The sequence below is a fragment of the Piliocolobus tephrosceles genome, chromosome 8 (assembly GCF_002776525.5).
Source record: "Piliocolobus tephrosceles isolate RC106 chromosome 8, ASM277652v3, whole genome shotgun sequence".
In the NCBI taxonomy this organism is placed as follows: domain Eukaryota; kingdom Metazoa; phylum Chordata; class Mammalia; order Primates; family Cercopithecidae; genus Piliocolobus; species Piliocolobus tephrosceles.
Window position 1 is genome coordinate 132,354,852 of NC_045441.1, and position 23,762 is coordinate 132,378,613.

General features: G+C 45.8%; 2 protein-coding genes and 1 long non-coding RNA gene across 5 annotated transcripts; 2 read left to right on the forward strand and 1 right to left on the reverse strand.

The window, feature by feature from the left end:
• Positions 1-322: 322 nt before the first annotated feature.
• LOC111521443 lies at positions 323-23,752 on the reverse strand. Of its 2 annotated transcripts, none has more exons than XR_002724956.1 (3): positions 22,646-23,752; positions 21,324-21,435; positions 323-435 (listed from the first exon to the last, which is right to left on the reverse strand). It is a non-coding gene; the product is annotated as an uncharacterized LOC111521443 (long non-coding RNA). The 2 variants fall into 2 exon arrangements; XR_004229103.1 differs by lacking the exon at positions 323-435 and adding an exon at positions 18,836-21,017.
• Positions 966-6,517, forward strand: GSTK1 (glutathione S-transferase kappa 1). 2 transcript variants are annotated; one of them, XM_023184841.1, is made up of 8 exons: positions 966-1,145; positions 1,649-1,730; positions 2,120-2,248; positions 2,564-2,664; positions 2,848-2,883; positions 5,015-5,131; positions 5,489-5,582; positions 6,193-6,517. In XM_023184841.1, exons 1-8 carry the CDS (start codon positions 1,074-1,076, stop codon positions 6,240-6,242), a joined length of 681 nt encoding a protein of 226 aa, XP_023040609.1. In that variant the 5' UTR covers positions 966-1,073; the 3' UTR covers positions 6,243-6,517. The 2 variants fall into 2 exon arrangements, with proteins under 2 accessions (XP_023040609.1, XP_023040610.1); XM_023184842.3 differs by lacking the exon at positions 5,489-5,582.
• On the forward strand, positions 20,451-23,617 carry TMEM139 (transmembrane protein 139). Its single transcript, XM_023184840.2, has 2 exons — positions 20,451-21,799; positions 22,031-23,617. Exons 1-2 carry the CDS (start codon positions 21,462-21,464, stop codon positions 22,431-22,433), a joined length of 741 nt encoding a protein of 246 aa, XP_023040608.1. The 5' UTR covers positions 20,451-21,461; the 3' UTR covers positions 22,434-23,617.
• Positions 23,753-23,762: the final 10 nt, after the last annotated feature.

A 23,762-nucleotide genomic window follows, 5' to 3' on the forward strand; every position in this document is an offset into this window, starting at 1 on the left:
GAGTCTTGCTCTGTCACCCAGGCTGGAGTGCAGTGGCATGATCTTGGCTCACTGCAACCTCTGCCTCCCGGATTCAAGCAATTCTCCTGACTCAGCCTCCCGAGTAACTGGGATTACAGGCACGTGCCACCATGCCCGGCTAATTTTTGCATTTTTAGTACAGACAGGGTTTCACCATGTGGGCCAGAATGGTCTTGAACTCCTGACCTCAAGTGATCCACCCGCCTCAGCCTCCCAAAGTGCTGGGATTACAGGCGTGAGCCACCATGCCCACCGGCTAGTTTTTTAACGATAGTTTGGTGGGCAAGGGGCTAGAGAACCGGTGCTGCTGATTGGTTGGGGATGCAATCACAGGGGTGTGGAAAACCGTCCTCAGTGCACTGAGTTGCATCTGGATGAGGCCACAGAGGAGTCACTGATCCAGGTGGAGTCATCCTGTCATCAGAAATGGAAAAGTCTGAGAAGGTATCTTCAAAGGCCAGTCTTAGGTTCTACAAAGGTGGTTATTTACAGGGATAACTGGGGAAGTTGCAGAGCTTGTGACCTCTGGAACAATGTCTGGTAATTGTAATGCCTACATCTTAGCAGAATTCAAGCCCCTCTCATAATCCTAAACTTGTTGGACTTTTATTAGTTTTATAAAACTGGTTTAGTTTGGGGAAGGGCTATAATCATTTAAACTATATACTAAATTTCTCCCTATATTAGCTCGTCCCATGCTCAGGAATGACCAAGGGCAGTTTGGAGGTTAAAAGCACGATGGAGTTGGTGAATTCAGATCTGTTTCACCTTGGTAATTTCCTCACTGTTAAAATTTTTGCAAAGGCGGTTGCAGCGCCTCTTGTCCACACCTGCGCGCTCCCCAAGGGGTCCCTACCCACCCCGCCCCTGGCTGGGGGCCGTAGGCTGGCCCCGCCCCGCTGCGCTGGAGGGGGGCCTCTGCCACGGCAGTTTCTCTCTGAGGCTGCGCGCTATGGCGGTGGGCGGTCCCGGGCAGGTCCAGAAGCCGGGCTGCCTGTGCCGAGTTCCGGGGAACTAGCTCCTGCTGCCGCCGCTCTTCCAGAGCCTGCAGCATGGGGCCCCTGCTGCGCACCGTGGAGCTCTTCTATGACGTGCTGTCCCCCTACTCCTGGCTGGGCTTCGAGGTGACGCTGGGGAGGCCGCCTCGGCGGGGCCTGGGGCATGAGGGCGGAGGGAAGAGTGAGCGCAGGGCACAGATACAGAGGTCTCGTGAAACTCCTGGCGCCGCCCACGGGGTTAGGGCAAGCAGGGAGAGCTCCAGGGCTGAAGGTCACTTTGTGCTTTTAAACGGAATAGAGTCGCTGGCTCCAACCCGAGCCTTTATATCCCGACTGCAGTTTCCCACGGTGGTGGAAAGAGGGGCGGCTCCAAACATTCGGGGAGAAATGCAGAACATGGCCGCCTCTTAGCCAGCCCAACGATGGCAGTTTTGGGGAAAACTGGCCACAGGAGCAGAGATCCTGGAATAGATTTCTAGTAGGGGGTAGAGTTTTGTCAATTTCAAACCAAACAATGTAGGGTGTCCACATAATGCCTACTCTGCACTTAGCGCCTCCCTTCCCTTTCCCTCGGCCCTTTCACTTTTCCATCTTGCACACTGGCAATCGATCTTGACCTCTGCCCGCAGGTCCTGTGCCGGTATCAGAATATCTGGAACATCAGCCTGCAGTTGCGGCCCAGCCTCATAGGAGGGATCATGAGAGACAGTGGTAGGAAGGGAGGGTCGGGGCAAGGGTGATTTCAGTGGCCCAAGAGAGCCGACCCCAGCGGGTCCTTATATTGGCACTGGCAGCTAGAAAGCTACCCTCTGCCCTGTCTCTACTAAAAACACAGAATTAGCCGGGCGTGGTGGCGCATGCCTGTAAACCACAGCTATTTGGGAGGCTGAGGTGGGAGAATCGTTTGAACCCAAGAGGCGGAGGTTGCGGTGAGCTGAGATCGCGCCATTGCACTCCAGCCTGGGCAACAAGAGCGAAACAACGAGAAAAAAAAAGAAGAAAAAAGAAAGCTACCCTCTGCCCAAAACCCAGGTCGAGGTCCCCAAACCTGGGACCCTTAGGCCTTTTCTCACTTAACGTGCCCAACCTTCTCCTGGCAGGAAACAAGCCTCCAGGTCTGCTTCCCCGCAAAGGACAATACATGGCAAATGACATAAAGCTCCTGAGACACCATTTCCAGATTCCCATCCAGTTCCCCAAGGATTTCTTTTCTGTGATTATTGAAAAAGGTGAAGAGAGTGGGATGCAGACAGGGTATCCAGTGAAGAACAGAGAAGTGGGAGATTGTGGGATTGATAGGCTAGAGGGGCTGCAGGAGACTAAAGCAAGTGAAACCTGCCTTGGGAAACCTCAGGATGAGCGTTGAGGGAGCTGAAGGTTGCCGGGCATGAAAGGGAAGAAGAGCAGGCAAATAGGTCATGGGAACCTTGGGTGAGAGGCTGAGGGCAGAGGAGCTCTGGGGGATGTCAGAAGCAAGGAAGAGCTAGTCCTCCACCAGGAAAGCAGCAAGAGGAGCCCTGCCTCTGGGTGTCTCTGCCCCACAGGAAGTTTGTCTGCCATGCGTTTCCTCACCGCCGTGAGCTTAGAGCATCCAGAGATGCTGGAGAAAGTGTCCCGGGAGCTGTGGATGCGCGTCTGGTCAAGGGTGAGTGTGGGGCTCTGGGAATCCTCTGGGAGGACCTTGGATGACTTTCTGACCTTCCCCAGAAATGTTTTCAGGGTCATGATCCTGCCCTCCCCGCTACCCTAGAGGATCTACTGTCCTTCAGTCACACCCCTCTCCTTCTGAGAGGCACTGCCTTCCTGCTGAGTGTTCTCTTCTTCCTAGGATGAAGACATCACCCAGCCCCAGAGCATCCTGGCGGTGAGTGTCCTGGCTCCACCTCAACTGTACTCATAGAGAATCGGAGAAAAGTTGGCGGTTGGGGGTAAAAAATACAATAGGTCTCTTATTGCATGGAAAAGTTTATAATTACTGGGGAAGAAAGGATATCTGTGATTCAGGGGACAAATTACTGAAAAGTCAGAACTAAGGATCCTCAAAAGGATATCTCAAAGTTGAAAGGGGAAGTGCAAAAGGAACAACATATGGGTAGAATTTATTTGCTGAAAGATATCAGTGAGAGAAAAAAGCTCAGTGTCGGAACCCCTGGACGGGGAGGGATGTCGTATTCACAAGTCTCCATAGACTCCAACACAAACTTCACCAACACATCCAGAGTGGAAGACAGGAGACTTTTTCCAAGAGGCTTTAAAAAGACAAAAATAGATAACTGACTAATGCCAGGGTATATAGAAGCCTGAGTGAGAACAAATGGAAATAGTTCAAAACATTGACCAGTGAGCCACAGATAAGTAAGTTTATCTTCAGGATTAAATTAGGAAATTCACAACAGTATTATTCCTCTGGCTTACAAAAAAAAATAGTTGAAACCTATTCAAATGTAATATATCAAGTGGCAAATCACACAAAAGTTAAATGTATAAGGAATGGCAAATATATCTTCTATAGTCTATATTACTGCAAAGTACATGTGTAATTTTTAGCTTGCTTTTTTACTTCATATTTAATAATCATTTTCCGTGCCTTTTTTTTTGTTTTTTTTTTTGAGACAAGGTCTGGCTCTGTCACCCAGCCTGGAGTGCAGTGGCGCAACCTCGACTCACTGCAACCTTTGCCTCCTGGGCTCAAGCGATCTTCCCACCTCAGCCTCCCGAGTAGCTGGGACTACAGGCACACACTACCATACCCGGCTAGCTTTTTTATTTTTTGTAGAGAAGGGGTTCTACCATGTTGCCCAGGCTGGTCTCGAACTCCTGAGCTCAAGAGATCTGTCTGCCTCCACCTCCCAAAGTGCTGTGTTTACAGGAATGAGCCACTGTGCCTGGCCTCCATGCAATTTTTAACTCTTTGAAAGTATAGTTCTTTGTTTCTATAGAGGTTCTATTGAGTGGACTTATTTTTGTTTTACTTAACCATTTTTCTGTAAACATTTTGTGTGGTACATAATTCTCTAATTTAACCAAGTCAAAGATAGTGTCTCATTAGGACAGGCTACATGAATTCCTGGGTCCCACTTCTGATCTAGGAAGTCAAGTTGCAGTGGTTCTCAATCTTGGATGTGAATTAAAATCGCCTGGAGTACCTTGGAGCTAACGCTTTTCCCCTGGAATTGTGATGTAATTGTTCTTGTTCTTTTTTTCTTTTTTGAGACAATGTCCTGCTTTGTCACCCAGGCTGGAGTACAGTGGCATGATCATGGCTCACTGCAGACTCAACCTCTTGGGCTCAAGTGATCTCCCATCTCAGCCTTATGAGTAGCTGGGACTTCAAGCATGTGCCACCATGCCTAATTTTTTAAAAATTTTTTTGTAGAGATGGGGGTTTCACTATGTTACCCAGGCTGGTCTCGAACTCCTGAGCTGAAGCGGTCTCCTGCCTCAGTCTCCCAAAGTGCTGGAATTATAGGCATAAGCCACAGTGCTTGGCTCTAGTTCTAAGGGATGACCTCACGTGGAGATTTTTTAAAGCTCCTCAGGAGTTTCAAATGGGTAGCCAAGGTTAAGAACCACCTATCCCAAACTATACCCAAACCACAAACTGAAGCCTTAATCTTTGTCTTGAAGCCAGGTAGGTGGCTGCAGCCATGTGCCTTGTTACAAGGTCCTCAGGAAGTTCCACTGGAATTAGAGCCTAGCTCTTGATTCGAAAAAAGCAGGAGATACTCAGGAACTCTGAGAAGTAGCTGGTCTCTAAGATGTCCCCTGGTGTTAATTTCTGTGATTGACTCTGTGCCATCTACCTTTTCTACCCATCTCAAGATTTGGGAGAAAGGAAATAGTTCCTCTTGGCAAGGACAGATCTCCACTTGTGGGTGGGTAAGGGCATTGCCAGGAAAACTTGGGGGCAGAAAATAAAAAGACCAGAGTTTTCCTCTGAGATCCCCATCCAATATCATGTAGCCACAGTTGTATTCCCTACTATATTCCCTTAGGCTGCAGAGAAGGCTGGCATGTCTGCAGAACAAGCCCAGGGGCTTCTGGAAAAGATCTCAACGCCAAAGGTGAAGAACCAGCTCAAGGAGACCACTGAGGCAGCCTGCAGATACGGGGTGAGCAGCTCTTTATGTGTGTTCCCAGCCCCCATCCTGAAGATGGAGACTTGAGAATCTCTAGGTGTGAGTCCCCATGCTTCTGTGCAAAAGCTCGCTTTCCAAGTATTCTCCTCAATGCTCTTAGACAACCCTCATCTTTTCCCTTCTTTTCCTTGGGCTCAGGGAAAGCAAGGGAAGGAGATGGATAGTGAGAGAAAAGACAGCATCTTAGAAACAGGAAGGCACCTGGGGCCACGGAGCCTCTTACACCTCTTTCCTTCTGTGAACTCAAAAAAGTACTGACTCGAAGCCTTCAACCCCCGCCTAATACCTGCTCCTTTGCCTTCCTCCTTGCACTGTAACTGCTTTCTCCAGGCCTTTGGGCTGCCCATCACCGTGGCCCATGTGGATGGCCAAACCCACATGATATTTGGCTCTGACCGGATGGAGCTGCTGGCGTACCTGCTGGGTAAGTTAAAGATTCAACACTGAGCCGGGTGCAGTGGCTCACGCCTGTAATCCCAGCACTTTGGGAGGCTGAGGCAGGCGGAGCATGAGGTCAGGAGATTGAGACCATCCTGGTGAACATAGTGAAACCCCATCTCTACTAAAAATACAAAAATTAGCCGGACGTGGTGGTGCACGCCTGTAGTCCCAGCTACTCAGGACGCTGAGGCAGGAAAATCACTTGAACCTGGGAGGTGGAGGTTGCAGTGAGCCAAGATCACGCCACTGCACTCCAGCCTGGGTGACAAAGCAAGACTCTGTCTCAAAAAATAAAAAGATTCAACACTGAACTGCCTTTAACCCTAGCTCCACCCCCACTATATCAGTTGACTGGACGGAGGGGCTCAGAGCAAAATATATTCTTGGTACTTCCAGTAGCAAAGCCTTATGCAGTCAGTGCTGTTCAACATTGAACGGGCAGGGGCTGTCTTCATCGCCGTAAAGAGAAGGAAGCCTTCTGTACCTTGAAGCCAAGCAAGGGTCTTATTAGAAAACCCCTGGGACCTTGTGGGACCAACTCCTGCCAGCACACCTGAGAACAGTGTGCAGAGTCTGTTATTTCCTTCATCCAGGAGAGAAGTGGATGGGCCCTGTGCCTCCAGCGGTGAATGCCAGACTTTAAGATTGCCCGGAGGAAGCAAACTCTTCGTATAAAAACAGCAGGCCATCTGCTTAACCCCAGCTCCACCATAAGGCACTGGGACTTGGATTTCTCTATCTGATAGAGGTATTTTCTGTGGCCCTGGGAGCTGTCTGTCTTTCCCCTACTCCCAAGGATGCCAGGAAGGGGTCCACCATTAGCCATGTGGCAACCTTTACTTCTATGCCTCACAAGTGCCTTTCAGAGAGCCCCCACTCTGCTTTCCCACAAAATAAACCTAATGCCCTCAGGCAAAATGTTTCTGTGTCTGTATCTGCCCTGGTGTATTCTCATTCCTGGGGTCACATCCTGCCTACTCTAGGGATAGGTGAAGGAGAGCTCTTTTGGTACTTCCAGCCAGACCAGCCATCCAGCCCTCCTTGCGCAGCTTGTGCAGTGGAAGAAGTGAGAATAGTCCCCCATTCTCTCACACAGAAACTCCCCTGGTCTCTCTATCAGCAACAGAAAACCAAGCCAGATGGACTTTGCAACTAACCAGTTTGGGATTTACTGTCTTCTGACCAGCCACAGTGACTGAGATGGGGCTGGGACCAGAAGCCCAGTGGGAGTGAACAGCAGAGGGAACCAGAGTCTGGCTGAGCTTGTGCCCAGATATTTAAACTGCGTTCAGCCACATCTGCAGGACCAGGGCAAGGCAGTACTGGGAAACTGGCTGGAGTTGCTGGGGATTGGAGAAGTTGCATAACTTTTCATAGATACCTCCCTTAACCCTCAGTGCAGATTCTGAGAAAACTCCAAGGCTTCTCTGCCTAACCTAGTATAACCCCTGTTCCCTACTACATACATGTAACTTTTCCATTCCCCCAGTAATTGATCCAAAGTCCCTGCCTCTAGCTGTGCCCATTGTGCAACAATCAAAATCCCTTGTTTCAATAGTATTTTGACTTCCTTGAGAATACTCTGTATTTGGAAGCTGAAACCTCACTTGGACCCATTGTTGGGAACCAAGTACAGAGCCTTACATAGACCAGAGGAGTTTCATCCCTCCCTCTGGGCCTGGCTCTTCCCATACTCCATTTTCCCCTTTTATCTCCCATTACTTTCTGTTTTCCTCTCTCACCTTTCCCATGCCTCTAACATCCTCCAGGATTTAAAATCAACTTTACCCAGCTTATCTGTGAAGTAATGGCAAAAGAACATCTCCAGATTAAGTACTCCTTTTATTCAAAGGAGTTTCATGGGATGTACAGCTAGTATAAAATAAAAATATGGGAAGATGTCCAATCTTAAAAATCATAAGGACAAATTGAGACAAAACTAAGCTGCCCAGAGTAGGGTGAGTGGAACCAGTTTTATGAATAAAGATGCTTGTCTCGACACTATTTGTTGATATCAAAAATTGTGAACAACTTAAACACCTATTAGGAGGAGAATAATAAATCATGACAGATTCAGGAGATAATGTTTTACAGCCATCAAAAATTGTATTTTTTGAGGGCTGGCATGGTGGCTCACACCTATAATGCCAACACTTTGGGAGGCCAAGGCAAGTGGATCACCTGAGGTCAGGAGTTCGAGACCAGCCTGGCTAACATGGTAAAACCCTGTTTCTACTAAAAATACAAAAAATTAACCGGGCATGGTGGCACGTGCTGTTAATCCCAGCTACTCGGGAGGCTGAGGCAGGAGAATCACTTGAACCCGGGAGGCAGAAGTTGCGGTGAGCTGAGATCATGCCATTGCACTCCAGCTTGGGCAACAAGAGCGAAACTCTGTCTCAAAAAAAAAAATAATAATTGTATTTGTGAAGAATTGTTAAGAACATTGGAAATTCTTGGGATATAATATTGATTGGAAAAAGATGAAGCTATATAGTATGATCTCAATGTCTTGATGAATAAAAACAATACAGAGGACATTATTCTGAGATAAAATATATCAAAATCTTTCCATTTTATTTGTATACTTTTAAAATTTTTCATTCTTTAAAATGTATTTTGATACACAAAATAATAAAAATGAAAAATAAAAAATTTGGCTGGGCTCAGTGGCTCATGCCTGTAATCCCAGCACTTTGGGAAGCTGAGGCAGGTGGATCACTTGAGGTCAGCAGTTTGAGACCAGCCTGACCAACATGGTGAAACCCAGTCTCTACTAAAAAATACAAAACTTAAGCTGTTTGTGGTGGTTCGTGCCTGCAATCCCAGGTACTCAGGAGGCTTAGGTGGGAGAATTGCTTGAACCCAGGAGGCGGAGGTTGCAGTGAGCTGAGATCAGGTCATTGCACTCCAGCCTGGGTGACAGAGTAAGACTCTATCTCAAAAAAAAAAAAAAAAATTGTGGATTCACATTGCAGTACAACTGTGCATCTTGCCCACTGATTTCTAAATGTATTATTAACTACTTAACCCTGAATCTTTTCCCAGTCTTAATGGGATAATGTTGTATTGTAGATGCATATTTCCTGCCTCTACTCAGTCTTTCTTTGAAGACTTCATCATCCTATTTTCTGAATCCAGTGGCTGACTTTAATCTTCTCTGGAGGAACTAGACAGTTTCTAGACTAATGCTTACATTCATGATCCAGATTTTAATTTCTGAAATCCTTCTTCCAAATAGAATCAAAACAGGAAAGGGGAAAGCCTCTCAAAGCAACTGTCTGTGAATAATGGAACACTCTTCTTCTAATCCAAGGCGGGTTTCATACTTTTTCTTAGTTTCTTGCCCTTTTCCCTTCTGATCAATAATTGTAATGTAATATGAAATTTGTAATTGTGCCAATACTCAGATTCAATACTGAACTACTTTCTTGCATTGTAATTCAAATTCCAAGGTTAACAACTAGCTTTATGTTTCCAAAACAATCTTATTGTATCTGTATTTTCTTAGGTGAAGTTTCCAGACATGATTTTTTTTTAACAGAACCAAACACATGGTAATTTAAAAAAATAATGCATGCATGTGGTAAAAACAGTGAAACCAAGGTATCAAGTAAGAAGTGAAGAGTCCTCCCTTTCTCATTCTCATTCCTACTCTCTATTTTTTATGTATCTGTTTTGTAAGCTATAATACAGAGAGATTCCATATACTCTTCACATACTTTCCCCAGTGGTAACATCTTGCATAACTATAGAACAATAACACAATCAAAAAATTGACATTGATATAATCCATACACCTTATTCAGATTTCACCAGTTTAACACATGCTCATTGTGTGTCTGTATTTAGTTCTACATAATTTTATCACATGTAGGCTAATGACCACCACCACAGCCAAGATACAAAACATCTTCAGCATAAAGATTTCTCATGCTACCCTTTGATAGCCACAGCCACCTCCCTCCCTCCCGTACTTCCCTAACCCTTGGCAATCACTAATCTGTTCTTTATATTTTGTCATTTCAAAAATACTATATAAATGGAATCAGATTTGATTTCAGCACAATCCCTTTGAGATCTATCCAATGTTTTGACATGTATCAAGAGTTTATTCCTTTTTATTGCTGAATAGTATTTATATTCTATAGTATGGATGTAACACAGTTTTTTTAAACATTAACCTGTTGAAGGACACTTGGATTGTTTTCAGTTTCAGGTTCTTACAAATAAGCTACTCTATGCGTTCATGTACAGGTTTTTATTTTCATTTCTCTGGGTAAATGCTTAGGAGCACAACCACTGGGTCCCATGGTAAGTGCATGTTTACTTTTAGAAGAAACTGTCAAGGCTGAGTGCATGGTGGCTCCCATCTGTAATCCCAGCACATTGGGAGGCCAAGGCAGAAGGATGACTTGAGCCCAGGAGTTCAAGACCAGCCTGGGCAACATGGCAAAACCTCATCCCCCCCAAAAAAAAAAAAAAAAAAATGGCCAGACACAGTGATGTGTGCCTGCGGTCCCAGCTAATTGGGAGGCTAAGGTGGGAGGATCACTTGAACCTGTGAGGCGGAGGTTGAAGTGAGCTATGATCACACCACTGCACTCCAGCTTGGGCGACGGAGCCAGACCCTGTCTCAAAAAACAAAAACAACAATAGAAAAAAAAAAAGAAAGAAAGAAAGAAAGAAACCGCCATACTGTTTTCCAGAGTAGCTGGTTTCACTTTTCCACCAGCAACGCATGAGTGATCCAGTTTGTCCACAGCCTCACCAGCATTTAGTGATACTAATGTTTCTTACTTTAATCATTCTGATAGGTGGGTAGTGATAGCTCATTGTGATTTTTAATTTGCATCTCCCCAATGACTAATGAACATCTTTTCATGTGCTACTTGCCATCTGTATATGGTCGTCCGTAAAAAGTCTGTTCATGTCTTTTGCCTACTTTCTAATTAGACTCCTTTGAAAATTTCTCCTGTTGTTTTTGACAGTAGATTTTAAAAGAATTTACAAACTGTAAAAATACATTTTTGAGACAATGGGGAAAATGATATGGAGTGAATATTAGGTGATATTAAAGAATTAATGTTAATTTCATTATGCGATAACAGCTGAGTGACTGTGCACGAAAAAAAGTTTTCATTGGTTGTAATTCATTTTGAAATATTTAGGATAGGGCCGGGTGTGCTGGCTCACACCTGTAATCCCAGCACTTTGGGAGGCTGACGTAGACAGATCACAAGGTCAAGAGATTGAGACCATCCTGGCCAACATGGTGAAACCTCATCTCTACTAAAAATACAAAAGTTAGCTGAGCATGGTGGCATGCACCTGTAGCCCCAACTACTTGGGAGGCTGAGGCAGGAGAATGGCTTGAACCCAGTAGGCGGAGGTTGCAGTGAGCTGAGATCACAGCAGTGCAGCAATGCACTCCAGCCTGGCAACAGAGCAAGACTCTGTCTCAAAATATATATATTTAGGATAGAAATGACATGATGCTTTTTAAAATGTGGGAGATCAGAAGGAATAGATGAAATGAGTGACAAGATGTTAATTATCTTTAAAGCTGAGTGATGGCTACATGGGGAGTTATTTATACTATCCTCTATTATGTGTATTGAGATATTTCTGTAATAAAAATGTTTTTAAAAAAGAATGTAAACCCACAGGTTGGTAAGATTATATTTTTTAAGATTAAGAAAATATTTTTAAACCATACATCTGATAAGAGGTTAATATCCAAAATATAAAAGAAACTCAATAGCAAGAAAACAAATCACCCAACTGAAAAACGATTGCAGGACGAGAACAGACATTTCTCAAATGAAGACATACAAGTGGCCAACAGGTTTATGAAAAATGTTCAACAACTAATCATCAGGGAAATGCAAATCAAAATTACAATGAGATAGCACCTCCCATCTTGTTATAATGACTATTATTAAAAAGCTGAACGATAACTGTTAGTGATGATGTGGAGAAAAGGGTTGGCAGGAATAGAATTAGTACAGCCATTGTGGACAATAGTATGCAGGTTCCTCTAAAAGCTAAAAAGGGATCTACCATATGATCCAGCAATCCCGTTTCTGAGTATATCTCCAAAAGAAATGAAATCAGTATATCAAAGAGATATCTTGCTCTTATTCACAATAGCCAAAATATGAAGTCAACCTAAGTGTCCATCAACAAATGAATGGTTAGGCTGGGCGTAGTGGCTCACGCCTGTAATCCCAACACTTTGGGAAGCCTAGGTGGGTGGATTGCTTGAGCCCAGGAGTTCGAGACCAGCCTGGGCAACATGTCAAAACCTCATCTCTATTTTATTTTAATTAAATTTTAAATAAATAACCCAAATGAATGGTTTAAAAAATGTGATGTGTATAATACACAGTCATGCATTGCTTAATGATGGGGATATGTTCTGAGAAATGCATTATTAGGCAATTTTGTAATTGTGTGAACATCATGGAGTATACAGAACATACACAAACCAAGGTGGTATAGCCTACTACACAAATAGGCTATGTGGTATTGCCTATTGCTCCTGGGCTATAAACCTGTACAGCCTGTTAGTGCACTGAGTACTGTAGGCAATTGTAACACAAATCACTAGGCAATAAGAATTTTTCAGCTTTATTATAATCTTATGGGACCACCGTCCTATATGTAGTCTGGTGGAAACATTGTTATGTGGTGCATGACTGTATACACAGATACACACACACACACACACACACACAATGGAATATTATTTAGTCTTAAAAAAGGAAGAAATTCTGTCATTTGCAACTACATAGAGGAATCTGAAATAAAATAAGCCAGGCACGGAAAGACGGGTTCAAGCAATTCTCCTGCCTCAGCCTCCCGAGTAGCTGGAACTACAGGCGCATGCCACCATGCCCAGCTACTTTTTGTATTTTTAGTAGAGACAGGGTTTCGCTATGTTGGCCAGGCTGGTCTCGAACTTCTGACCTCATGATCCACCTGCCTTGGCCTCCCAAAGTGCTGGGATTACAGGCGTGAGCCTTGCCCAGCACATACATTAGTACTTTTTCAGATACTGTCTTCTTCTTCTTTCTTCTTTTTTTCTTTCTTTTTTTTTCAAAGACAGGATCTTGCCTTGTCACACAGGTGGGAGTGTAGTGGCACAGTCATAGTTTTCTGCAACCTCGAACTCTTGGGCTCAGACAATCCTCCCCCATCAGCCTCCCAAAGAGCTAGGATTACAGGCAGGCAACGCTGCACCTGGCTAATTTGTAATGTTTTTTGTGTGTAGAGATAGGGTCTCACTATGTTGCCCAGGCTGTCAGATACTGTCTTTAATTGTTATTTAATTATTTCATATGCATGTCTTATCTCTCTGTCCATATCAGAAAATCCTGGAGACCACAATCAAATATGTTACCTCTCCTGGGTAGATGCCCTTAGAAGTTAGCACAGGGCTATGTACAATGTAGTTACAAACAAATGCTCCATGGTGAAATCAGGTCCCAGTGACAAGCTGGTGCCCCTCGCTGGTCCCACACACAGTTGTACACACTACAGGCAGACTCAGACTCACTTTGGCTGTAGTTCCCCAAGCTGGAGGAGCAGGTTGGGAAAAGGGTGATATACTTGAGTTTATTTTCACCAATTTACAGATTAGAAACCAAAGCTCAGAAAGGTTAAGTAACTCGTCCAAGGTCACACTGCTAGTAAGTGGTAGAAATGAGATTTGAAAACCAGGGTTGGCCAAAACACATGTGCATAACTGCACGGCCTCCTGTTTGCTAGTATTTACAGGAATATCTGTGAAGGACTCTGCTGTCACTATCGGTAGACATTTCTAACAAACACAATGCTCTTTTGTTGTTGTTACTTAGCAACAACCACACTCAATTTCTCAAATTCCAGAAGCTTTTTGGGCTTAATGCTGAATATCTGAGCTAGACTGACTGCCTCAACCCCATTGTTCACTCAGTTCTTGTTTAGTGAGCTTTGTACAATATTAAAAGTAGTTGATGGGATGATTGCATGTATTTATTCTTACACACTGGAGGCTTTATTATTTGTTGAAAGCATTTCCATCTAGAAAATATCAATGTTGCTCACCTATGTCATGATAAACCATTTATCCACCTTCCTTACACATTTTGTAGAAGCTGTGACTAAGGCAATTTCTGAAGGGGAAAACACACCCAGCTGAATTAAAAAGTCAAGGTTCTGAGTTTCCTTCTAACTAAAGAAATCATGTACTTCCTCTGAGCTTGTTTCCTCTTCTGTAAAATGTAAAGGATAATCAGGCAGCCCAAATGATTGTTAATAAGGATCAAATGAGATCGTGTATGTGGGGCCAATCAATTGACTCTACACAAAGGTATGTATCTGTTGTCACCAATATCTTTTTAGAAGTCACCAGCAGTGGGTTGTATGCTTATTCAGTTTAGAGTGATCTATTTTTTAGTTGTCTTAATCAGATGATAAAAGGTAAGCCTTCCAAAACAGACCTTGCAATCTTCATTTCCTTATCCTGCCTTATATGTCAATAACCTTAATTTACCTTCTGATCATCTCCTTGGCTGCCCTTGCTGTCTAAAGATCAGCCTTTTCTTAAAATGCGAAATGATGGGGGAAAATCGCATCCAACCACTCCTCCAGAGAAGAACAGAATAATGATTCAGAATGCCACTAGTGTTTTGTTAAATTATCATTTGAGAGCAGCCTAAGAGAGTCTTTAGAGCGGGATGGCGTAGTGCTTAAGAGCCAAGATTCTGGGTTCAGACCATGGGTTCAAATCCTGACCCCACCCTTAATTAGCTACCCACATTCCTCAAGTTTCTGACCTCATCTATAAAATGGACATAATCACAGTAACTACCTCTTAGTATGGCATACGTATTTTAAATTACTTAATTAGTGTAAAGTATGTAACATGGTGAGGAGTATACACAAAACATTCTACAGATGATACTAGAAAGCACTCCCGGATTCTGAAACACAAAAATCACAGAAATACAAAGCCACAGAGACAAGCACACAGTGGGAGGCAGTAAGCTTGACTTCTCCCTTGTTCTCCTTGCCCTTCCACTTCCCTTCACTGTCATCCACCCAAACGAGCAGGGAACAGTGGTCAAGGAGAAGTAATTCCATCTCCAGTAGGGTTTGTCAAAGGCAGGCAAGTAGAAAGTGGATGACAATTGAATTAAGTGGTGCATTCCTGTTTTGCTAAGGATATTACACTGATGAAGAAATAAGGGAAAGCAAAACTTTTGGGAAGCAATTTGGCCATATGCATTCAGGACAATAAAAACTTTCCTATTGCTTCTCTCTCGATAATGACATTTCTTAAAATTCATCCTGAAGAAATAATCCAAAGCAAAAGGAAAACTATACATAAGATGTTCATTGTATTATTTTTTAAACTGTTTTCTTAAGGTGTGAAAGGAAAATAAATCTTGGGATCCCAAACTTACTAAGCCAGAGGGAAAAGTCAAGCTGGGAACTGGGTCATGCAAACCTGCCTCCCATTTTGGTTTCTTTGGTTTTTTGTTTTGTTTTGTTTTGTTTTTGTTTTTTTGTTTTTGTTTTTGTTTTTTGAGACCAAGTCTCACTCTGTCGCCCATGCTGGAGTGCAGTGGTGTGATCTCGGCTCACTGCAACCTCCGTCTCCCGGGTTCAAGCAATTCTCCTGCCTCAGAATCCCGAGTAGCTGGGATTACAGGTGCACGCCACCATGCTGGCTAATTTTTATAATTTTAGTAGAGACGGGGTTTCATCATGTTGGCCAGGCTGGTCTCAAACTCCTGACCTCGTGATCCTGATCCGCCCACCTCGGCCTCCCAAAGTGCTGGGATTACAGGCATGAGCCACCCCGCCCAGCCCCATTTTGGTTTCTAAATAAGATGGCTACAAAGATGAAAAGCTACACACCTCCCTCACATCTTGACCACAAGGAGATTCCTTGTGGTACCCAAGATCTTTACCCTAAAGTATTTCAGCTAAAGTTCACCAGGGCAATGTAAATTCATAGCTTATCTTCACAGGTCGGGGGACACAGGACAGAAATGAAAGTCATCCCTCTGCCCACTGAGACAAATGCATATCTGATTGTTTCCTCTGCCCTATTATCTACATTATCTTATGTAAAAATGCAGATTCACTAAGCCAGACAAAGGCACTAAATATTGAAACCACCAAAATAATCTTAAAAGAAAAGCATAGACTTGTCTCCCAGGTGCAATTCCTTAACTTTGGCAAATAAACCTCCTAAAATGATTGAGACTTGCCTCAGTCATTTTCCTTGATTGACAAAGGTATAATTCATCTTTTTTTTTTAGGTGGAGTCTCGGTCTGTTGCCCAGGCTGGAGTGCAGTGGCACTAACTCAGCTCACTGTAAGCCCTGCCTCCCTGGGTTCATGCCATTCTCCTGTCTCAGCCGCCCGAGTAACTGGGACTACAGGCGCCTGCCACCACGCCCGGCTAATTTTTGTATTTTTAGTAGAGATGGGGTTTCACCAGGCTAGTCTCAAACTGCTGACCTTGTGATCTGCCCGCCTCGGCCTCCCAAAGTGCTGGGATTACAGGCGTGAGCCACTGCATCCGGCCAATTCATCCTTTTAAAGTGTACAATGCAGTGGTTTTTTTTTTTCAAGAATTATTCAGACTTGTGCAAGCATCGCCATTATGTAATTTTAGAAATTTTCACCACCCGAATATCAAACTCATTTGCAGTTACTCTCCATTTCTCCCTCTGCCTCCCCACCCCTAGCAACTTCTAATCTACTTTCTTGCATTATATTATTATATTAATTTTTGAGACAGGGTCTGGAATGCAGACAGGCTGGAATGCAGTGGCATGATCACGGCTCACTGAAGCCTCGACCTCCATAACTCAAGCAATCCACCCACCTCAGCCTCCTGTGTAACTGGAACTATAGGTGTGCATCACCACCCCCAACTGATTTTTGTATTTTTTATGGCATGATCACAGCTCACTGCAGCCTCAACCTCCAGGGCTCAAGCAGTCCTCCCACTTCAGTCTCCTGAGTAGCTGGAACTATAGGCACGTGCCACCAACACCCAGCTAATTTTTGTATTTTTTTTTTTGGAGGGGCATGGTTTCGTCATGTTGCCCAGGCTGGTCTCAAACTCCTGTGCTCAAGCAATCTGCCCACCTCGGCCTCCCAAATTGTTGGGATTACAAGCATGAGCCATGGCGCCCAGTCTGTATTATTATTATTATTATTATTATTTTTTTTTTTTTTTTTGAGGCATAGTTTCACTCTTGTTGCCCAGGCTGGAGTGCAATGGTGCGACCTCGGCTCACTACAACGTCTGCCTCCCGGGTCCCGGCTCAAGCAATTCTTCTGCCTCAGCCTCCCATGTAGCTGGGATTATAGGCATGCATCTCCATGCCCAGCTAATTTTTGTATTTTTAGTAGAGACGGGGTTTCACCATGTTGGCCAGGCTGGTCTTGAACTTCTGATCTCGTGATCATCCGCCTCGGCCTCCCAAAGTACTGGGATTATGGGCATGAGCCACCGCGCCCGGAAACCTGCATTATTTTTAATGGCCAAAAATATTGAGTGAAATAGGCTCAGTGTTATTGAGCAATGTATCATGAGGGTATATTAATCAAATTATGGCATATTGATTGAATAAAATATTACATAGCTGTTTGAAATTACTACAATAAAGTCTTTATCAAGGTGAAATATATACAATATAAAGTATAAAACTTTTTAAAGATACAAAGTGGTTAGTATATTCTGGTTTGCATGTGGACAGTCTGGAAGAACTATATAAACATTTTAAATGGCCGTGTTAGGATAATGAGATGGCAGACTATGGGGAGAACCTGCTCCCGATGGTTATGTGGGTTCTTTTCTATTTCCTAAGTGTCTCAGCTGGTTTGAGAAATAAAGGGAAAGAGCACAAGAGAGAAATTTAAAGCTGGGTGTCCGGGGGAGATACCGCATGTCGGCAGGATCCATGATGTTCTCCGAGTCATAAAACCAGCAAGTTTTTATTAGCAATTTTCAGAAGGGGAGGGAGTGCATGAATAGGGTGTGGGTCAGAGATCACATACTTCACAAGGTAATAAAATATCACAAAGCAAATGGAGGCAGGGTGAGATCACAGGACCACCAGATGGGGTGAAATTAAAATTGCTAATGAAGTTTCGGGCACACATTGTCATTGATAGCATCTTATCAGAAAACAGGGTTTGAGAGCAGACAACCTGTCTGACCAAAATTTATTAGGCGGGAATTTCCTTGTCCTAATAAGTCTGGGAGTGCAACAGGAGACTGGGGCTTATTTCATCCCTTCGGCTTTGACCATAAAAGACAGCACGCTTCCAAGGGGGCTGTTCATAGGCCTGCCCTCAGGGGCCCATTCTCTTTCTCAGGGATGTTCCTTGCTGAGAAAAAGAATTCAGCGATATTTCTCCTATTTGCTTTTGAAAGAGGAGAAATATGACTCTGTTCTGTCCGGCTCACTGGCAGCCAGTTCAAAGTTACCTCCCTTGTTCCCTGAACATTGCTGTTATCTTGTTCTTTTTTCAAGATGCCCAGATTTCATATTGTTCAAACACACATGCTCTACAAACAATTTGTGCAGCTGACACCATCATCACAGGGTCCTGAGGCAACATTCATCCTCCTCAGCTTACGAAGAAGATGACGGTATTAAGAGATTAAAGACAGGAATAGATGCCCAGGCGCGGTGGCTCACGCCTGTAATCCCATCACTTTGGGAGGCCGAGACGGGCAGATCATGAGGTCAGGAGATCAAGACCATCCTGGCTAACACTGTGAAACCCAGTCTCTACTAAAAATACAAAAAACTAGCCGGGCATGTGGTGGGCGCCTATAATCCCAGCTGCTCGGGAGGCTGAGGCGGGAGAATGGCGTGAACACAGGAGGCGGAGCTTGCAGTGAGCTGAGATCACGCCACTCACTCCAGCCTGGGCGACAGAGCGAGACTCCGTCTCAAAAAAATAAATAAATACATAAAGACAGGAATAGGAAATCACAAGGGTATTGACTGAGGAAGTGATAAGTGTCCATGAAATCTTCACAATTTATGTACAGAGATTGCAGTAAAGACAGGTATAAGAAATTATAAAAGTATTAATTTTAGGAACTAATAAATGTCCATGAAATCTTCACAATTTATGTTCTTCTGCCGCGGCTTCAGCTGATCCCTCCATTCAGGGTCCCTGACTTCCCGCAACAGCAGATGATTATTTTTCTTTAGCTTTTAAATATTGTCATGTTTATTTTTTAACAAATGCAATTTTTAAAAACTTGATTTTACATTACTGGAATTGAGACTGTATGAACGGGCACAGCCAGTCAGCAGTCTAGCCTCTCCAGTTGGGATCCAGTTCTTATCTATTGCACTGTCCTTCAGGCAACCAAGAGACTTAAGCTACAAAGGTCCAGCCTCTCCCAGACTCTCCCCTGACACCTCAGGCCCATACCCTTTGGCCCTGTGCCACTTAGCCTGCACCTTCCCATCCCCACAACTCACTCCTTAACAAACCCCTTTCCTATCACACACACCAATGACCGTTGGCCAATTTCCTTCTATTCATATGTTAACTGTAGACTGAAGTCCTGATTCCAGCTGTACTTTCCCCTTATGAGCAGAACAGTGAGGAATTGGCTAAAACAAAACAACAATCAGCCCCCTCTTACTTCCGTGCCTACTTTGCGTAGAGGCACACCTCATTTAGACTTCCACAGCCTTCCTGTTATGTCTCCTTCCTCTCTCCGCTATCGATCTGGGGCTATGGGACAGAGAATCTTCAATATCCCACCAGTGCCCACATATATATACCACTACAGACACAGTTATCCTTATTCTCATACTGTCTCCTCTCTCACACACACACATACACACACACACACACACACACACACACACACACACACCCTCTGCTATGCTCCCCCACCCCAGCTGTCCCTGGGAAGCCTGGATTGGATTTGTGCCCATGGTCTGCAGCTCCCCTCGGTCTGTCTGCTGGTCACCCTCTGAAGGAATGGGGCCCAGTCTTGTTCACCCTCTGGCTCAAGGACAAAGTATGATTCTACCCACCCTCTACCTCCAAGCACCTCCCCTACTCGGACTTAACTACCTGACCCACAACTGAAAAGAATGGCTCCAGGATCTTCACAGGTGTGGTGAGGCCTGGTGAGAGGGGAGCCTTCTAGTTAGTGCCCTACCACGTGTCAGGAACCATGTTAGTTCCAGGATTCAGAGATGATTAAAAATAATCATGCACCTTGAGAAACTCACAGTGGAAGGAAAATCAGTAAACAGAAATATGCTACATAATCAGGTAAATGGTGGAACAGATTTAGGAAGGAACAGTGTGGATACACTGGAGCAGGCTCCAAAGCAGCATCACCTTGGAGGAGGATCTTGAAGACTCAGGAGTTAACTGGGTCAAGAAGTATACACACAAACACTTCTGACAGGTCTGCAGAAAACGGGGAGTCCACAAAAATAGCACTTGGGCAATGGAAGCAGGACACACCATTCCATGCCCACAGCATTGCTTCCTGTGTGCAATGCACTGTGTGCTGATCTACAGAGATTAAATAAGCCGAGGTCTCTGCTTCCAGTCACTTGGGAGGGAGGCACAAGGTAAATTACCAAATAGAAGGCAAACTGCCCAGGGCTGTAGTTAACATACAATATGCGCTGACAGGGAAAGGTTAATGCTAACTCTGGTCCTAAGTACAAAGATCATTGGGAGTAAGGGGTGCACTCTCATTAGGGCACAGTGGGGGTGGGTGGAGAGAGTAAAAACCAGAACAAATCAAGGTGCAGCAGTTGGAAGTCAGCCTTAGGGAGAAAAGGGGCGGAGACTGACTGGGCCAGAACAGAGGGATTGGAACAGAAAAAGAGGGTGGGGCCAGTGGGCTCCACCTACCTGCTCCGGCCCTTCCCCCAACCCCCACCCCATCTACTTTCTGCAGTCTGTGGAGACAGGTGAGCGACGAACTCCTGAGACAGGTGTGGGTGTGAGGGTCGGGAGGGTCATGGGATTGGGACCGAGGTGTGAGGAGGGAATCTGCAATTCCTTGCTACACAGAGCGCTGGCAACTTCTGACAGGCTGTTTTTGGGGTATGGGCTGCCTCGGGTTGTTGCTGTTACAAGGAAAAAGGGTTCCCCTGCCTACCGCCTCCCAGCCACTGGGCTAATTCCTGGCAGGAAACTTGCAAACTAAGTTTAACGAGTTAGGATCAGCAGAGGGTAGAGGAAGGCCCTGGCCGATGTGGGGTTTATCTAGAAGAGGACAGGAGCTATCAGGGCCTCTGGCCACTGTGCTGGGCTTTTGCCTGTACAATTGTTTCTCAAGCAGTCGTGTCCCTGTGGCTTTGGTGCGCCTGTGTGCACTTTCTCCCTCCACCTGGAAAATGGGCTGACACCGGAGGAAAGGAAAAGACAGAGTCAGACAGGGTAAGTGGGGGTCCCTCCCCTCTTCTCTAACAGGGCTGGATTGAGGGCCTCTGGCTGGGGAGGTTGGGGGTGGAGATCCAGGAGCAGTAACAGAGGAAGGGCAGGGCCTGCCCCATCACCTGAATTCCAGAGATGCCAGTGTGCACTGAAGCCCCAGGCAGGGCGTGCCCAGGACCGGATCCTGGATGGTGGTGAGGGACAGAGCTGGAAGGGAGACTACAGGGAAGGATAAAGGAAAGAAGGCAGAGCCATGACACAGTCAACTTACAGAATGGCTGTGAGTCAAGGCTCCTGGGCTGGTTTCCTGGCTATTCCACACACGCCAAGACCTAGAGAGCTGGAAGGGCCTCCACAGATTATTTGATTTGAGATTGAAGGACCTAGAAACCAAACAAGGAAATATCATATGGTTACTTTGGTATCTGACACAGCCATGACACCAATTCCTAGTGTAGACACAATAGCTGTGTGTCTTTTTGCAGGAGCCTGGGGAGGGGCCATGGTGCCAATGCACTTATTGGGGAGACTGGAAAAGCCGCTTCTGCTCCTGTGCTGCGCCTCCTTCCTACTGGGGCTGGCTTTGCTGGGCATAAAGACGGACATCACCCCTGTTGCTTATTTCTTTCTCACATTGGGTGGCTTCCTCTTGTTTGCCTATCTCCTGGTCCGGTTTCTGGAATGCGGGCTTCGGTCCCAGCTCCAATCAATGCAGACTGAGAGCCCAGGGCCCTCAGGCAATGCGCGGTGAGTTAAGGGGTGGGCATCATGAGAGGAATACACCTTGAGCCCATCCTCCCTCCCTCTCTCTCTGTAGTCTCTGAGGCAGAGTCTCTGGTTTCCTCTGTCACTGGCGTCAGCGGGAGGAGGGGTCAGAGGCCAACAGAGGATCTTTTGCCCGTAGCAGACAAAAAAAAAAAAAGGGAAAAAGGGCTTCTTTCATGGAAGCCACCGATGGCCTTATTTCTCTTCCCTCAGGGACAATGAAGCCTTTGAAGTGCCAGTCTATGAAGAGGCCGTGGTGGGACTGGAGTCCCAGTGCCGCCCCCAAGAGTTGGACCAACCACCCCCCTACAGCACTGTTGTGATACCCCCAGCACCTGAGGATGAACAACCTAGCCATCCAGAGGGGTCCAGGAGAGCCGGACTGGAACAGAGGCGAATGGCCTCAGAGACTATGGCCCAGGAAGGAAGCCCTGGAAGAGCTCCAATCAGCCTTCGGCTTCGGGGACCACGGGCTGTGTCCACTGCTCCTGATCTGCAGAGCTTGGGGACACTCCCCAGATTAGAGCCTCTGACTCCACCCCCTGCCTATGACGTCTGCTTTGGTCAACCTGATGATGATAGTGTTTTTTGTGAAGACAACTGGGCACCCCCTTAAATGACTCTCCCAAGATTTCTCTTCTGTCCACACCAGACCTCATTCATTTGACCAACATTTTCCAGTGCCTACTATGTGTCAGAAACAGTGTTTCTGGCTGAATATCATAAATGGGGACTTGGACCCTGAGGAAAGTCAGGCCACGGTAAGCCCTTCCCAGCTGAAATGTGGGTGGCATAATTTGAGTCTTCTGGCAACATTTGGTGACCTACCCCATATCCAGTATTTCCAGCGTTAAATTGAGGATGAGGTAGGGAGGTGATCCAGAGAAGGTGAAGAAGGAAGACATAACCTCTGAGTGGCGGCTATTGCTTCTGTTCCAGGTGCTGTTCGAGCTGTTAGATCCCTTAGGCTTGCCAGCTTTGTGAGTTATTATTGAAAAATGAGGATTCCAAGAGTCAGAGGAGTTTGATAATGTGCACGAGGGCACACTGCTAGTAAATAACACTAACTCCTGATCCCAAAGCCTATTGTGTTTTCAACACGAGGTAATAGGAAGCCAAGCCACGTGCATGTCTCCCAATCCCTGTCTAGGGACAGCTGCTGGTGCAGGGTGGAAGACTTCCTATAAACAGAATGGGGGACCAATTGTGTCTACAGAGGGGGTGGGCTGAGCATGGGCACGCATGTCCCCAGCCTCCTGGACGAGCAAACTCAGTCAACGCTCTGGTGATCCCTGCTCCGCATGGGTAGCAGTGTCTGTGCCTCTCCTGCCCAGGTGCTAGAGAGCAGTCCCCAGTGCAGGGTGCCCAATGTATTTGAAAACAGTGGAGTCAGTGGCCCTAGGTGGAGGGTGGGTATGAAGGCCAGAAAGAGTGAAACATGTGAGCTTTCTGGCCAGGAGATTCCCTCTTGAATCATCCATATGAAGCCCTGGGGCCACTTGCAAAGCGTCTCTAATAGCTTCTTCCTCACTCCTGCGCTCTGACCGCTAGACTTTCACCTCAGCCGCCGGACCGGATTCCTGAGATCCCAATATTGAGTACCAGGTTTCCTGGAATTGTGTGCCGCGGCTGTGATGTAGGTTTCGGTCGCAGGAAGCTGCTAAACCATAGCTGACGCCCCCTCCTAAGCCAGTCTTCCTTTCCCGCGCGGGTATCTGTCCAGCACCTTGTCGCGCTGTCAGTCTCCTCCGCAGCCTGGCCCCAACCGTTCAACTTCAATAAAGCAAAACTGCAGCCACACAAGTCTCTGTGAAATTATCGCCATAGGCCGGCCAGAGGGCGGGAGAGGTACCGGGGTGATTTCCGCGGGAATCGATAACCAATCGGATTTCCAGGCCGAACGGCGCACACCCGCCCGCCCTCGCTCTTTCCCCGCCCTTTGCCC

Excerpts from the sequence above, each read along its gene's own strand:
- GSTK1 (XM_023184841.1), top strand. The coding sequence starts at position 1,074 with ATGGGGCCCCTGCTGCGCACCGTGGAGCTCTTCTATGACGTGCTGTCC. Across the intron at positions 1,146-1,648 it reads ACTCCTGGCTGGGCTTCGAG|GTCCTGTGCCGGTATCAGAA; the intron begins GTGACGCTGGGG and ends CTCTGCCCGCAG. Across the intron at positions 2,665-2,847 it reads GGATGCGCGTCTGGTCAAGG|GATGAAGACATCACCCAGCC; the intron begins GTGAGTGTGGGG and ends TCTTCTTCCTAG.
- TMEM139 (XM_023184840.2), top strand. The coding sequence starts at position 21,462 with ATGGTTACTTTGGTATCTGACACAGCCATGACACCAATTCCTAGTGTA. Across the intron at positions 21,800-22,030 it reads GGGCCCTCAGGCAATGCGCG|GGACAATGAAGCCTTTGAAG; the intron begins GTGAGTTAAGGG and ends CTCTTCCCTCAG.